We start from the raw sequence: 17,365 nt of genomic DNA, 5'->3' as shown, positions 1-17,365 counted from the left end.
TGTCCTGTTAATCCACTGGATGAAATAGCAGAAGAACTTTGCTTCAGGAGAGTGAGGAAAATTATCAGGGATGATTCACACCCTGCCCTCGGGCAGAAGATATAGAAGCACAATTAGTCACACCAACAGGGTAAAGAACAGCTTCTATCCATGGGTTGCTGAATGAAAAGATAACAACAGGGCAACTGACTTTTGGGTTTGGTGGGTGTGCGTCAGTAAACGAGGGGAATTAAGACTAAGAGAGCTGAGTGGGGGGTGCTTGTGTAATCTCAGTGTAGACAAGTTGTACAAGTGACAATAAAAATAAAAAAATTCCTTCCAGTAGCACCTTAAAGACCAACTAAGTTAGTTCTTGTTACTGGAAGGAATTTTTTTATTTTGTTTTGACTATGGCAGACCAACACGGCTACCTATCTGTAAGTGACAATAAAGTATTTCAATTTTTTTCAATTTTAATTCCGAGAGTATTCTGCCTATGTTCTCCTTTGCTGCTGCTTGGATAAACGCATGAATCTGACCTTTGGAACTTTTGTAAGTAAAGCATTTTAAACTTACTTAACACCTTATCTCTTTGTTGCAGGAGGGCTAGAAAGACGGGAGTGCAGCATGGAACTAAACAGGACAAAAGGATCCTAACAACCTATATTCCTGACACTATACTGCTGCTTGACTTTTGCAAATCTAAACTCTGTTACTGGGCATTCTCTGCTGGATCCGGCCCAATCGCCTTCTCAATCCGGCCTGCGGACGCTCCGGGAATCAGCGTGTTTTTACATAAGTAGAATGTGTCCTTTTATTTAAAATACATCTCTGGGTTATTTGTGGGCCATAGGAATTCGTTCATTTTTATTTCCCCCCCAAATATAGTCCGGCTCCCCACAAGGTCTGAGGGACAGTGGACCCGCTCCCTGCTGAAAAAGTTTGCTGACCCCTGATCTAAGTTGTCTTTTGGGCCATCCCTTGGGGGGGGGTCTACGGCTGGTTTTACCCTTCCTCGTCTAGCCAGCTCCCGCCACATGCATTTTCCCAGAACCCACCATTCCTCACCGATAAACGTGTTTTCGTAGATGATAATCTCCTTCACCTCCAGCCCGTCCTCACCGACCGGGTGGAGAAGGGTGATTTCCGAGGTGTCATAAGTGTATGAGCGGAAAACCATCGTGCAGTTTTGCCAGTCGAAGGGGAAGTACGTCACCTGACGCAGAAATACACCCCCCCCCAAAAAAAAAAATGAGAGAGAAAAATGTCCAGGATGTCATTTTTTAAAATTACATTACTGACATGCTCTGTATATTTGTATTTCCTTTTTCTCTCCTTTTTTCCAGCAATTTATTTATTTTATAATAACAAAGAAAAGAAAAAAAACATCATAAACACATTTTTTAACCACAGTTTTTGTCTTGAATTCCCTCCACTCCCCCTCTTGGTTCCGTTAAAATATACTTGTTCACGCACGTCCAGAAAACCTTATATATTCTTAACGGTCCAATTTTAAAACCTTCTTCATCTTATTACAAGCGACTTCTAAAAGTTATGCTAATGTAGAAATCTATACACAAAGCTTAAAAAAATATGCATTAAACATTTGCCCCGTTTAAAACAAAAACAGAAAACAAAAACTCAAAGTCTTTTTTCTTTCTTGGGTTTCAAATTATCTAATTTGTCTTGCACAGTTCAGTAATTTATTTTGCCAATCTTTTTTTATCTTTCTTCTGGTCTTGGTTTAGCATCCACTCTCAGATACAAGGACAAAGTCTTTCGCTTTATAATTCCATCAAGTCTTGTACATCTCAATATCATAACTTCAATTGTTTTTAACAACAATCATTTTCAACATTCTCTTCAAATCTTTACATGTCTTTTCCCAGGCCTTTAAAAAAATAATTTCACATTGCTACCACCTCTTATACTTTTGGCCCTCCTTTCCTGTTTCTTCTCCATCACACTTAAATTTATATTTGCATTTTCAACGCTTTGTGTTCTGACGTTTTGAAGGTTTGCTGCGAGCTGCTCAGTGTGGAAAAAACGGCATGTAAGGAAACTCAATCAATCAATCAGCAATGCTTCTGAATCTCAGTTGCTGGAAACCTGCTTGCGGGTTTCCAACTGTAGCAGGAACCCCCTGTTGGTTTCTGCTCTCTTCACTGTGCAGCGAAATGCTTGTCACAAGACAATGTTTACATTCCAGTCAGAGTTGCTGTTGGAGTTTCTCACGGGAAAGGAGACTGGATGTGACGTACACTGGTTTCCTGTTTTTCACTGTTCTCACTGTGTTCTCTCCGTGCTTCAGAGGGAGAGAGGATGCTTTCTCTGCTCCGGCAGAGGCAAGATGTTTTTCTGTAATCTACCAGCTTTGAAGTGTAAATAAAGTAATATAGAGTATGTGGCACGTACTCCTCATCATTCCGCTGTGCACGGGACACTGCAATTTCAACACCCCCCACCCCAATCATTCAGTTTGTACAAACTTCACACACACTCACACACTACATACGCTACGCTTCTGTTATAAATTCATAGAAAATCAACCATACATCGGATTTGCACTGTTCCACTTTTATTTTACTCCATGAAGGAAGGACTACAAAATGGGGAAGGTTTGATACAGGGCAGCCATAATCCCTTCACCATCCCAGCACATCCACAGGAGCCCTGCCCAGTTGCTATGCCAACCCTGATGGTCCTAGACAGAAGACCATCAAGATCACAAAGAACTTGCATATGGGAGTGGATTCAGCATGGACTGGAACAAAGGACAATGATCAGAACTTCCCTCTGGGGGCAGGAAACTGCAAACTCCCCTCTGTCACCTGGAAGTGACTCATGGGGAGGGGGAAAGGGGGAACCAGCCAGGTGACAGGACACTCAGGTTACCACCACAACTCCTCCCTCAACCCCTCCTTTCTGTAATGTATGCATGATGTTTCTGGGGGTGGGCTTGACCTAGAGGAGGGGAATTTCAAAAGTTTTTATAAGGTCTTGCACACCATTTTTCTGTGTCTTTCCTCTCTCCTGCAAGTGAGGGGAGCACCCTGTTGCAACAGTTCAATAAAGGCCAAGCCTACAGGCTGCTGTTTTGCTCCAAGTTATCCTGGCTGGTGTCTTTACTTTTTGTCCAAGGGAGCCCTCGGATTTTTCCGGTAACACCACAATGGTCATCTGGTTGGACGCTAGTAGAAAAGGATGCTGAATGAGATTTAATCAATAGAAGGTATTGATCGTTTTGGCGGTTCCTTTTCTGAACCTTTTCCAATATCCTTTTCGAGGCGAGGCAACCAGAACTGGGAAACTGCGTTCCAAACACAGATTTGTATAATGGCATTTAAATCATGTACCAACTAGATGGGGTTTGATTGACAGTGGGTCAGTGTAGATGGACTTTTTGAGCCCTTACTTTTACTGTGGGAGGCAGTGGAAGATAGGAGTGCCTGGCATGCTCTGGTCCAGGTGAATATTAGAATATTGTTCTCTATATGATCCCAAAAACTGTTTTAGCCATTTTCTCCTCTCTCAGAATGACTGGCTTAGGCGGGTAAAAAGATAAGAGCAAAGTTGAATGGATGTTATTGTGCCCCAGAAGAAACAAAGCCCCATCTTATTGCTATTAGTGCAAATCACATTTTTTTACATGTGAACACGTGTCGAGGTCCATCAGGAGAACAAGGCTGGCATTGATGGAACAGACTCAAATGTTTATTATTCAAGGTTGTAAAGAGATAAGCAGACTCAGGAACGCATATTGCCGTGGTGTGGAGAGGCTGGTGTGAGGTTATTGTAGGAAGAAGGGGGCAAGCAAGCCCATCTAAGGACATAGGAAGTTGTTATAATTTACGATTTCCCAGAAATCAGGTGGTATTATTCTGCAAATGTATAAAAAGCTGGCTCGCTCAGAATCCGGGGGCAGACATTGGGCAACGCGTGTCTGTACCATGTTTTTGTCATGACAAAATAAAGGGATTTTTCCTGCTGTCATTCTGACTCTTTTCAAGGGTCTCTATTGCTCCGAGGATCTTATCAGATGAGGGGGTCATAAAGAATATCCTTCACAGGGGGTCAGGAAGAGTCGGACATGACTAAACGACTAAGCAACAACAACAAAACTAAATTTGGGGGTGCTGGGCAGATCTTTGCACCCCGGTGGCGCATATGCAAAAGACGGCCCTGACATAAATGGTCCATTTGTAACCACATCTCAATTTTTTTTATAAAGAAAATCTTACTCACCTGGATACTGCAACTGCTCTTGTAAATGGCTGGCGGCTGCCACCGGACGACTCCCTTGTGGTTCACCAGGACGTTGATTGACAGCGCAATGTCAAAGTTGCCGTCGTTGCTGGACAGGGTGAATAAGGGACAAAAACAGGGTTAAGCCAATAGCCCTTCTAGTCCGGCCTTCTTTTCCCACAGCCACATGCCTGTATGGGAAACCCGCGAGCTGGATTTGAGTGCGAGAGCTCTACCCCCTAATGTGGTTTAGAGAACATTTTGGTTTCAGGGAGAGACGACGAGGACGTACGTCTCCAAGCACAATTCCAAGTGTTGGTGCTGACCTTGAAAGCCCTAAACGGCCTCAAAGGCCCAGTAGACCTGAAGGAGCATCTCCACCCCGGACACCTGGGTCCATCTCCGAGGGCCTTCTGGCGGTTCCCACCCTGCAAGAAGTGAGGTTGCAGGGAACCAGGCAGAGGGCCTTCTCGGTGGTGGCGCCCGCCCTGTGGAACGCCCTCCCGTCAGATGTCAAGGAGATAAACAACTAACTGACTTAGAAGACACCTGAAGGCAACCCTGTTTAGGGAAGCTTTTAATGTTTGATGTTTTATCGTGTTTTTAATATTCTGTTGGGAGCTGCCCAGAGTGGCTGGGGAAACCCAGCCAGATAGGCGGGGTATAAATAATAAATTATTCTTATAGAAGTCTATACAAAAGTGCCTGGAATGGAGAAATAATAATAATAATAATAATAATAATAATAATAATAATAATAATTTATTATTTATACCCCGCCCATCTGGCCCGCTTCCAACAAAACACTAAAATACAATAACCTATTAAACATTAAAAGCTTCCCTAAACAGGGCTGCCTTCAGAAAGAAGGCAGAGACATGTTTTTCTCCCTCTCCTCCCATAACGCTCGAATTTGTGGACGCCCAACGAAGCTGAACGATGGGAGATTCAGGACAGGACTTTTTCACTTTTAATCTGAGGAACTCCCTGCCACAGGAGGAGGAGATGGCCACCGTTGAGAATGGCTTTAGAAAACGATTGGACCAGTTCATGGAGGAGAAGGTTTGTCAATGGCTTGAGAGCTGAAGAAGAGGCTGCTGAGTCAGGCCAGTGCCCCATAATAATAATTTAATAATAATTTATTATTTATACCCTGCCCGTCTGGCTGGGTCTCCCCAGATGCCCATTATGAGAAGGCTGTATTATCGCATTGTATGGGAAGGCGAGGGATCCCTGCTGGGAACAGCCCCTCCCTTCCCCGCAGGTCGCTTCCTTTTGACAGAGCCAAGGTTCCTAGTCCTCATCGCCACTCACTTGTTCATTAGGACGATATCCGGGAGCCAGACCTCTTCCGAGAAAAGCCTGATGGAGGTGATGCCGTCATAGTCGTCTGGGTCCCAGACGAGGCGGTAGTCGGTCCATGTCTGGTACCCACAGAGAGAGAAAAAGATGTATTTTATCTCGAGAAGGAGATGAGAGAGTCACTGGAGGACAGGCAAGAGGAAGGTTATCGTTGGTGCTGACCTTGAAAGCCCAAAACAGCCTCAAAGGCCCAGTAGACCCGAAGGAGCATCTCCACCCCCATCGTCCAGCCTGGACACTGAGGTCCAGCTCCGAGGGCCTTCTGGCGGTTCCCTCCCTGCGAGAAGCCAAGTTACAGGGAACCAGGCAGAGGGCCTTCTCGGTGGTGGCGCCCGCCCTGTGGAACGCCCTCCCTTCAGATGTCAAGGAAATAAACAGCTATCTGACTTTTAGAAGGCATCTGAAGGCAGCCCTGTTTAGGGAAGCTTTTAATGTTTAATAGCTTCTTGTATTTTAATATTCTGTTGGAAGCTGCCCAGAGTGGCTGGGGAAACCCAGCCAGATGGGTGGGGTATAAATAATAAATTATTATTATTATTAACACTCCCGGAAAAGGTCCAGTAGACAAACCGCTGCCTGATGGTTTCTGAACAGGCAAATCTGTTTCGGGGGCCTAATCCGGCCTGCCGTTCGATTAAATCTGGCTCCCGTAGCAGAATATCTGCTTTATATACATTATTTACACAATGGGCCCCACATGATTGGCTAATTCCGGGATTCTCCTGTAGGCCAATCAGGTTGCGGATTCACTTCCACCTGGAGCTGGATTGGGTGGCTCCTGTGGACCAATCAGACTGCTGCATTCTGGATCCTATTGTTCTAGGACCAATGACCAATGATATAATGTGATACTGCTGTCTTTTGGATCCTATTCAACTCAGTACATAACAAGGGTGAAATTGAAAAAAAAAAAAGCTCAGCAACTGTGGACAAAACATCAATCCTAAAAAAAGCTCAACATTAGGGTAAAACTGTAGAAAAAGCTCATCAACTTTGGCCGGCCCTCACGCATGTTCACTTCATCAAATCTGGCACTCTTTGAAAATAGTTTGGGCACCCCTGGGGGAATTCTGTGCCTTTGGAAATGGAGTCAGAGGAGAAGCCCCTTGGAACAAAACTGAATTTCGATCCCTTTCTGGCACTTACCCCAAAAGGGGAGAAGCGTTCGTTTGTCAGGGAGGCAAAGAGAGAGAAAGAGATTTCATTTTCACCTACCAGATCCAAATAGACTTTGGTCGTTAGTTCCTCATCTTTCTCTGCCTGAAGAAACAAAGAAGAAAAGAAAAGGATTGTCCGATTTTTCAGAGCGCTAAGGGTTGGCACAGTCAGAGGTGCCATGTTTGCAAGAAACCAGTCTTTTAGTATGGCGGCAGCTACACTCGGAACTCCCTGCCACTTGAGCCCTTCACGGTACTCTATTCAGCACCTGCTAAAAATATTCTCATTCAGGCAAATTTTTAACCTGTTAACTTTGTGCATATTTTAAACCAGAAGTGAGCAAGCTTTTCCAGCAGGGGGCCAGTCCACTGACCTTGTGGGGCCGGACTATATTTTTTGGGGGAAATATGAAAGAAATTCCTATGCCCCACAAATAACCCAGAGATGCATTTTAAATAAAAGGACACATTCTACTCATGTAAAAACACGCTGATTCCGCATTGTGCAGTGTATAAACGTTATGTAATCATATAAATGAAACCCACGCACCCTGAGTATTTATGCAGTAATTTGCAGCCAGATCCCACTGGACTGATGCTTGCAAGCTTCATGCATACTCATCATCATCATCATCAATAATAATAATAATAATAATAATAATTTATTTATACCCCGCCCATCTGGCTGGGTTTCCCCAGCCACTCTGGGCGGCTTCCAACAGAACACTAAAATACAAGAACCTATTAAACATTAAAAGGACGCAGGTGGCGCTGTGGGTTAAAGCCTCAGCGCCTAGGACTTGCCGATCGAAAGGTCGGCGGTTCGAATCCCTGCGGCGGGGTGCGCTCCCGCTGCTCGGTCCCAGCGCCTGCCAACCTAGCAGTTCGAAAGCACCTCCGGGTGCAAGTAGATAAATAGGGACCGCTTACCAGCGAGAAGGTAAACGGCGTTTCCGTGTGCGGCTCTGGCTCGCCAGAGCAGCGATGTCACGCTGGCCACGTGACCCGGAAGTGTCTCCGGACAGCGCTGGCCCCTGGCCTCTTGAGTGAGATGGGCGCACAACCCCAGAGTCTGTCAAGACTGGCCCGTACGGGCAGGGGTACCTTTACCTTTACCTTTAACTTGGCTTCTTGCAGCGAGGGAAGCACCAGAATAAATTAATTCTTGCCCATCTGGAGATGGAAGGTGTTATAAGAATTTAAGGTCTCAAATATATAAAGTAATGTTCATAAATGTAAACACATACATAAGTATATAAACCACGTGTCTGAGAACCTTCCTGTTGTCTTTTCGCTTGCAAATCCTGTATTAAGGGCACATTTGTGTCTGAATAGGGTGAGCCTGTGACCTGGACTAAGGAATTAAGTAGCGTATTTTTTTGTGGCACCAGACCACAAGACGCACCTAGTTTTTGGAGGAGGAAAACAAGAAAAAAAATATTCTGAATCCCAGAACAGCAAGAGGGATCACTGCGCAGCGAAAGCAGCGATCCCTCTTGCTGTTCTGGCTTCTGGGATAGCTGCGCAGCCTGCATTCGCTCCATAAGACGCACACACATTTCCCCTTACTTTTTAGGAGGGACAAAGTGAGTCTTAGGGAGCAAAAAATACGGTACAGTGGTGCCCCGCAAGACGAATGCCTCGCAAGACGGAAAACTCGCTAGACGAAAGAGTTTTCCGTTTTGGAGGTGCTTCGCAAAACGAATTTCCTATGGGCTTGCTTTGCAAGACGAAAATGTCTTGCGAGTTCCTGCGGTCCCCCCCCTTTCCCCCCCTTTTCCTAAGCCGCTAAGCCGCTTATCAGCTGATCCGCAGATAAGCCGTTTAACAGCTGATCGCTAAAAGCCGCTAAACCGCTAATAGCGCTAATCCGCTAAGCCGTCAATGGGCTTGCTTCGCAAGACGAAAAAACCGCTACACGAAGAGAATCGCGGAACGGATTCTTTTCGTCTTGCGAGGCACCACTGTATTTATCATCACAAAAGAATGGCCAGACTGCCCAGGTAAAGCAATCAGGGACCATTATCAGGTACCCTGGCAGACAGGATTTCCGCTGTAGATGCCTCCTTCTGTGATGTATGCATGATGTTTGGGGCCAAAGGGTGGGCAATTTCAGGGTCTATATAAGGCCCTGCGCACCATGGTTCTGGGTTCCTCCTCCCTCCTGCGTGTGAGTGGGGGACCCTGTTGCAACAGTTTAATAAAGATCAGGCTTACTAGCTGCTTTGCTTCTCAATATTCTCTGTTATTTTCTCCTACCAATAGGGAACCCACTTAAGGACTCTATATGGGCTCTTGGAGACCCCATAAGGGAAAAGGAGCAGGTTTTTTTCCTTATAACAAGACTAAGTTTGTTTTTGTTTTTTTACCAAAGACTAAGTTTTTTCTTAAGACTAGGAATTTTTTTACCAAAAAATTAGGTTTAAAATTGGGGCTTGTCTTATACAGTGGTACCTCAGGTTACATACGCTTCAGGTTACATACGCTTCAGGTTACAGACTCCGCTAAACCAGAAATAATGCTTCAGGTTAAGAACTTTGATTCAGGATAAGAACAGAAATCGTGCTCTGGCAGCGCGGCAGCAGCAGGAGGCCCCATTAGCTAAAGTGGTGCTTCAGGTTAAGAACAGTTACAGATAGGTAGCCGTGTTGGTCTGCCATAGTCAAAACAAAATAAAAAAATTCCTTCCAGTAGCACCTTAAAGACCAACTAAGTTAGTTCTTGGTATGAGCTTTCGTGTGCATGCACACTTCTTCAGATACACAGGTTAAGAACAGTTTCAGGTTAAGAATGGACCTCCGGAATGAATTAAGTACTTAACCCGAGGTACCACTGTATACTGAGGGATGTTTTCTTAATTTGGAGTCCTCCAAAACATGGGGGCGTCTTATTCACGGAAAAACATGGTAAATTATAATTTGAATTTGCTAGTGACTCTGTCCCATGGGTAGGCAAACTGAGGACCGGGGACCAAATCTGGCCCAATTGCCTTCTCAATCCGGCCCATGGACAGTCCAGGAATCAGCGTGTCCTTACATGATTAAAATGTGTCCTTTTATTAAAAATGCATCACTGGGTTAATTGTGGGGCCTGCCTGGTGTTTTTACATGAGTAGAATCATAGAATTATAGAATCCTAGAGTTGGAAGAGACCACAAGGGCCATCGAGTCCAACCCCCTGCCAAGCAGGAAACACCATCAGAGCACTCCTGACATATGGTTGTCAAGCCTCTGCTTAAAGACCTCCAAAGAAGGAGACTCCACCACACTCCTTGGCAGCAAATTCCACTGTCAAACAGCTCTTACTGTCAGGAAGTTCTTCCTAATGTTTAGGTGGAATCTTCTTTCTTGTAGTTTGGAACCATTGCTCCGTGTCCGCTTCTCTGGAGCAGCAGAAAACAACCTTTCTCCCTCCTCTATGTGACATCCTTTTATATATTTGAACATGGCTGTCATATCACCCCTTAACCTCCTCTTCTCCAGGCTAAACATGCCCAGCTCCCTTAGCCGTTCCTCATAAGGCATCGTTTCCAGGCCTTTGACCATTTTGGTTGCCCTCCTCTGGACACGTTCCAGTTTGTCAGTGTCCTTCTTGAACTGTGGTGCCCAGAACTGGACACAGTACTCCAGGTGAGGTCTGACCAGAGCAGAATCCAGTGGCACTATTACTTCCCTTGAATTTGTGCTTTAATTTAAAATGCATCTCTGGGTTATTTGTGGGGCATAGGAATTCGTTCATTATTATTTTTCAAAATGTAGTCCGGCTCCCCACAAGGTCTGAGGGACAGTGGACCGGCCCCCTGTTGAGAGCGTTTGCTGACCCAACTAGAAATAACGAAATAACGACAGTCTGGAAGGGCAGGAGAAAATACGCTTGGAGATGTGCTTTTATTCTATCTCACTGTTTCTTGGGAAGGAAATTGGGACCATTCCTAGAGGGAGGATGAGTTTAGAGGGACAGGAAGACCTGCCTGCCTTTGTCCTGGGTGGCTGCAGGATTCGGCTATTAATAGCCAGGATCTTCAGCTGTCGAGCTGCCACCATTAACTCTTTCCTGGCCCGAGCACAGAGGAGACATCGAATCACAGGATTGTAGAATTGGAGGGGACCCAGTGGTCATCCAGCCCAAACGCCCTGGTCAGATCCCGCCTGGAGTCCTGCTGCGTCCAGTTCTGGGCACCTTAATTTTAGACGGGTGTCGACAAGCTGGAAGGTGCGCAGAAGAGGGCAACCAAGATGATTCTGGAAACTGAATCTTAGGAGGAGCGATTGAGGGAATTGGGTGATATTTAGCCTGGAGAAGAGTGGATATAAGAGCCATCTTCAAAAATCTGAAGGGCTCCTGAAATATACTCAGAGTCGAGAGTGGATTTCATGCTCTTTATTCAGCTCATAGTGGTGAGGAGGAATGGAAGTTCCCCCAGAATGTCTGCTTTATATACATTATTTACACAATGGGCCCCATGTGATTGGCTAATTTCCATTCTTTTACAAAAAGTTTGTTATCTCGATTTCTTATTCTACAGGTAAGTTTTGCCATTTCTGCATATTTCTTAAGTTTTTGTATCCGTTCTTCCTTTGTTGGGACTTCTGCTTCTTTTCATTTTGGGCAAATAGCATTCTTACTGCTGTAGTAGCATACATAAATAGATTTCTATCCGTTCCGCGAGTCTCTTCGTCTAGCAGTTTTTTCGTCTTGCAAAGCAAGCCCATTGACGGCTTAGCGGATTAGCGCTATTAGCGGTTTAGCGGCTTTTAGCGGCTTTTAGCGGCTTAGCGGATAAGCGGATAAGCGGCTTAGAAAAAGGGGGGGGAGGGAAAAAAACCCGCAGGAACTCGCAATACATTTTCGTCTTGCGAAGCAAGCCCATAGGAAATTCGTTTTGCGAAGCACCTCCAAAACGGAAAACTCTTTCGTCTAGCGAGTTTTCCGTCTTGCGAGGCATTCGTCTTGCGGGGCACCACTGTACAATTTAGGTAGTTCTGTCCCAAAAGAAAAGCTTCTGGTTTTTGTTTTACAAACATTTTGAACATCCTTTTCAATTCATTGTATATCATTTCCCGGTAACCTTGCTACAAGACCACTGCATATGATAAAAAGAAAACCTCCTTTCTCTTTACATTTGCAACACTTGTTTGATTTAGATTTTTGCCATTGTTACTCGGTGTTAGATACCAGCAATATATCATTTTCATATACCCAGTTTTCGCTCCATAAGACGCACCTGACTATAAGACGCACCTAGTTTTTAGAGCAGGAAAACAAGAAAAAAAAAATCTGAATCAAATTTTGTACTAAACTATTTAAAGCGAGCCACGGTCTATAATGAAGAGAATGGAAAAAGGATAGAAGTTCCATTACAATGTAGCTGTTTTCATTATCACTGGGAAGTCAGTATTGGCAGCCGTCACATAAACTAAAATTTGAGCATTTTACTGTTATTAATCAAGAATGGTAATAGTCAGCGAGAGAAACCAGGGTTGTGCAAATGAGAAGTATTGGAAAGGGAATCAGTTACCCACTAGGGGAGAGTGGTTCTGTAAGCTTTCAGAATACTCAGAATTAGCCAAATTGACAGACATAGTAAGACAAAAACCAAAAAGTGAAGTAAAAAAAGAATGGGAATTCAAAATTGGGAAAGGAGTACGACAAGGCTGTATATTGTCTCCCTGCTTATTTAACTTACATGCAGAATTCATCATGCGAAAGGCTGGGCTGGATGAATCCCAAGCCGGAATTAAGATTGCTGGAAGAAATATCAACAACCTCAGATATGCAGATGACACAACCTTGATGGCAGAAAGTGAGGAGGGATTAAAGAACCTTTTAATGAGGGTGAAAGAGGAGAGCGCAAAATATGGTTTGAAACTCAACATAAAAAAACCCGAAGATCGTGGCCACTGGTCCCATCACCTCCTGGCAAATAGAAGGGGAAGAAATGGAGGCAGTGAGAGATTTTACTTTTTTGGGCTCCATGATCACTGCAGATGGTGACAGCAGCCACAAAATTAAGAGACGCCTGCTTCTTGGGAGAAAAGCGACGGCAAATCTAAACAGCATCTTGAAAAGCAGAGACATCACCTTGCCAACAAAGGTCCGTATAGTGAAAGCTCTGGTTTCCCCAGTAGTGATGTATGGAAGTGAGAGCTGGACCATAAAGAAGGCAGATCGCCGAAGAATGGATGCTTTTGAATTCTGGTGCTGGAGGAGACTCTTGAGAGTCCCATGGACTGCAAGAAGATCCAACCTCTCCATTCTGAAGGAAATCAGCCCTGAGTGCTCACAGGAAGGACAGATCCTGAAGCTGAGGCTCCAAGACTTTGGCCACCTCATGAGAAGAGAAGACTCCCTGGAAAAGACCCTGATGTTGGGAAAGATGGAGGGCGCAAGGAGAAGGGGGCGACAGAGGACAAGATGGTGGGACAGTGTTCTCGAAGTGACCAGCATGAGTTTGACCAAACTGCGGGAGGCAGTGGAAGACAGGAGTGCCTGGCGTGCTCTGGTCCAGGGGTCACGAAGAGTCGGACATGACTAAACGACTCAACAACAACAAATGAATACCTCAAAAGTCAAGGTTCAAGGGCAGAAATCCGGCTGAGTCTGGAATAACCTTGTGAAGTGAAAGGATATGAAAGAAGGATTTATATCTAGATGTTAGGATAGAGATGATAAGGAAAACAGGAAAACAGGAAGACACAATGAGAGGTTAAGGAGGTGCTGTGGGACTGGTGGAAGTCAATGTCTTGTTGTTGTGGTTTTAGTGTTTATAGTATTAACTTGCAAGATATGGTTTTGTTTTGTTTTTTAGTTGTTGTTGCTTTCTTTAGTTTTCGAACGTTGGTTTTTGTGTGTTGTGTATTGTTATTTTTCGATATTTTTCGTGTTGTTGTTGTGTGGAAAATATTTTTAAAAAGAATTTGTATAATGAATTATAGCTTCGGAGTGGATTATGAGTGCCTCTTTTCAGCAATGGAGATTAGCTGCTAGGAACATGGTCCACACACACAAACACACAGGATGTCTGGTTATAGTTGTGCAGTTTAATCTGTTACTGAGCCAGATGGCTGCTCGGTTTTAGCTAAGCTCACTATTACTGGTTTGTGGAGAAGCTTTGCATGTATTTATGACTAGTTCCGCAAAACTGACACTTGAAGAAATCCCCAAACTTAATATTTTTAAACTTCAAATGGAGCTCAGAATCCAGTTAGGCAAGACAAGAGCCATTTCACTGTGGAATAGATTCCCTAAGAGGGAGGCTTGCAGGTTTCGAAGCAACGATTCGATGGCCACCTGCCAGGGATTCTTTACCAGTGATTCCTGGTTGGACTGGATGACCTTTGGGGGCCCCAACTCTACAATTCCAGATTCTACGAACCGCCTGCAATGCAGGAATCAGCCCCACATTTTGAACACCCGGACAGGTTCCGTTTAGAGGAAAACCCGGGTTGAATCTAAAGAGACCGACTCTCTGTGTCGCTGTGGCATCGACCCAATTTGCACGGCGTCCCTTCTGCACTGTCTCCCCCTGCTGTTCCCCTGCGGTATTGCGCCGACAGGAAAAGGAAGCTAGTCTGCCCTCTGCAGGCAGCAGCAGAAGCAGGGTTCCGATTGGCTGCCGTGCCGCCACGCTTCCCCCTGCTGGCGGCTCCAAGTCCTGCACCCTGTCCAAGCCGCGGGGTCCAAAAGACCCTTCGCTCACCAGGCTGATCAGCTGCGAGAGCGACATCCCGATGCGGACGGGAACTCTGTCGTCGACGCTGCGGACGGGCAGGACCGTCGTGGAGTAGTTCTGGGTGAGTTTATCCAACAGGCGGCCCTCAACTTCTGAGCAGCTCACAACTAGAGAGAGAGAAAGAAAGAAAGAGTGAGTCTAAGTTTGTCTTCTGCAACAGGGCAGATCGCAGGCTATTGGGAAAGGCCAACATTTAAACAGAACCGAGGAGTTGAAAGGGACCCCCAAAGGCCATCTAGCCAAACCCCCCGCAACGCAGGGATTGCATCTGAAGAATACCCAACGGACGTCCAGCCGACCTCTCTTTAAAAGTCTCCGACGAAGCTCAGAATTGTGGCATTGGAAGGGATTTTTTTTAAAAAAAGGTTATTTTAAAATTAAATTTCAATTTTAGAATATTCACTTGAACCACCTTAAAATACCAACTGCTTCCCTTTCCGTGGTTCATTTTGCACAACAGAAATCCTTGCGTATTTTACATAAACTGAACCATTCCGTATTCCATCCGTCAAAACTTATTTGCACTGTTGAATTTTTCCTAATGCTGCCGGCGTTTTCAAACGGAAGGGATCTCCAAGGAGCATCCAGCTGAACCCCCTGCAATGCAGAAATCACTTCTTTTTTTTATTGACTTTATACAGACAGCAAAACAAAGAAGGCTAAATTAACATTGCCTTCTACTGATAAGAAATAATAATAACTATTCCAATAATGAAAATACTAAAAGTGCATTTACTTTTGCTTTTAAACTTCTATTCTGGTTACAATATATTACTATTCTATAAGGATCTATTATATCCTTTGCTGTCCTATATATTATTTTATTTCCCAAATTCAACCTAACCCTCCCCTCCTCCCCACGGCGTCCCGTAACCTGTGTGAACAGAAATCACTTCTATTTAGCGCCGACGGCGTTGTCTTGTCTCTCCACCATTTCTGCATCCTGGAACTGCTAACAGTTATTAGGATCCCTGTATACTAGTTTTTTTTACATTTATCCTGGTGTCTAAACGGCTAACTTACCTTACTTCTGGCCTAAAATGTGGAATTCGCATTGTATTATTTGTACCTGAGCCCATCCGTGCTTTATTTATTTGCTTGCTAAATTTATACCCCATCTGGTTCCTCCGAGAAGCTGACGTTCACAGTTCTCCCCCGCCTCATTTAATCCTCACAACAAGCCCTGTAAGGTAGGCCAGTGAGCGGGGATTCGAACCCAGGTCTCTCGCGGGTCACGGTGCGGCACTCTAACCACTGCACTGCACTGCCTCTCCTTAGGGATGCTGCAAACCACTCGGAGGTTTGTTTGAAAGAAGAAGCAGAATCGTTATAATATTATTTTTGATGAAATATAATAATAATACAATTAATAACAACAACAACAATAATATAATCGTTATAATAATATTGTTGACCGCCATTTAAAACGACACTCATCGGCGCCGAATTACCCAGCAGCCAGCCAGAGAACAGGTTTAGGGCACCGGCAAAGCACAGGAAAAACCCAAGGTTTTCCAAATAAAATAATAACAATTTGACATTTGGTGATTCAGGAAAAGCGCCAATGCAGTTGTAGAAACTTTGCAGGACTTCATTATTCTCCCCGCCACGCTTCCCTGAGATATTTCGTTCTCCTTTTATTACTCATCCATCATGTCAGGAAATCAGATCGGGTGCACTGCAACGAATCCCTTTCATTTCATTCCCCGAATTTCTCATCTTTATATTCTTTTTATGACATGTTAAGGAAGGCGCAGAGATCTTTCCAGGGCCTCTGGAAACCCCGAATCAATAAACAAGCCTGCTCTCAATCCTCCAGGTTGCAAAAATATATATATATTGAGCAAGGGGGGGGGGTTTCCACAATGATCCGAACGGAGGTTCTTTCGCTCCCTTCTCACACTTATATATTTCTTTCCATTCTCCTCCCCCCCATTTTCTCCTCACAACAACCACCCTGTGGCGAGAGGCAATTTTGAATTTATTGCCATTCACGTTTTATGCTGCATTTTACGCCGTGTTTTTTGTTGCATCCATTGTTTTACATTTGTGGTGGGAAAAGGAGTTATCTGTGGGACTGAATGTAGGTATGTATGTATATATTTAAGGACTGTATGAAATGTATGCTTGTATATTCGCAATATGTGTGTATTAATGCTGAATTATTTTAACAATAAAAAACTTATTAAAAAATAAATAAATTTGTTGTTAGCCGCCCTGAGCCCGGTTTTCTGAACCGGGAAGGGCGGGGTATAAATAAAGAAATTATTATTATTATTAATTATGGGCTCGGGTGGGGGATTCGAATCCGGGCCCCGACACCCTAACCACTACACCACCTGCCCCAAACCCCTCAGAGGCTTAACTTTCTTAGGAGGAAAAAGCAAAACACTCACCCAGGGAACAAAGAGACCACAGGAGACCCCAAAGGATGGCTCGGCCCGCCATGATATCCCTTGTTTATCGGCAAGGTCCCAGAAGATGTGACCCCCACCCAGCCACCCCCCATCCCCTTCCCCCAAAGCCATACAAGAGCATCTTATTGGCGTTGGCACCTGTCAGTCAACGGGGAACTGGAACGGACAGCAGGGTTTGTCCGGCGAGTGAAGATTGTGTTACGGGTTGGCATCTCACAGCTGTCGTGGGATTTCCGGCCGGGCCACCTGTTCCCAAAAAGGCCCTCCAGAAAAGGCCTTTATTTCGTTTTTTTTTTATTTAAACCCTCTCTGGCTGCAGGAATCGCAAACCAGACCATATCCAGCTCACCGGCTCGGCCGAACTTTGAGACCAAAGTGCCAGACTCTGGCAGGCAGCATTTATGAACCCGGTTCCAAAACGTGGGAGTGGATCGTTGGAGAAACTGGAGCCGGAAGAAGAGAGGAGCAGGGAT

At 44.8% G+C, this 17,365-nt stretch overlaps 1 protein-coding gene across 1 annotated transcript in view; it reads right to left on the bottom strand.

Annotated features, from left to right (window-relative positions):
- The window catches only part of CHRNB1 (cholinergic receptor nicotinic beta 1 subunit), a 30,180-nt gene extending 13,214 nt beyond the window's left edge, over nt 1–16,966 (bottom strand). Inside the window, exons 1-6 of the mRNA XM_079951965.1 lie at nt 16,872–16,966; nt 14,443–14,582; nt 6,802–6,846; nt 5,539–5,648; nt 4,225–4,333; nt 1,048–1,195 (exon numbers count right to left, since the gene is read on the bottom strand). Coding sequence (XP_079808091.1) covers nt 1,048–1,195; nt 4,225–4,333; nt 5,539–5,648; nt 6,802–6,846; nt 14,443–14,582; nt 16,872–16,923 — 604 coding nt within the window. The 5' untranslated portion in view covers nt 16,924–16,966. The remainder of the gene's footprint in view (nt 1–1,047; nt 1,196–4,224; nt 4,334–5,538; nt 5,649–6,801; nt 6,847–14,442; nt 14,583–16,871) is intronic.
- Between the last annotated feature and the right edge of the window lie 399 nt (nt 16,967–17,365).

The sequence above is a fragment of the Podarcis cretensis genome (genome assembly GCF_951804945.1).
Source record: "Podarcis cretensis genome assembly, chromosome: 13".
In the NCBI taxonomy this organism is placed as follows: domain Eukaryota; kingdom Metazoa; phylum Chordata; class Lepidosauria; order Squamata; family Lacertidae; genus Podarcis; species Podarcis cretensis.
This window is presented reverse-complemented; position numbering and strand designations above follow the sequence as displayed.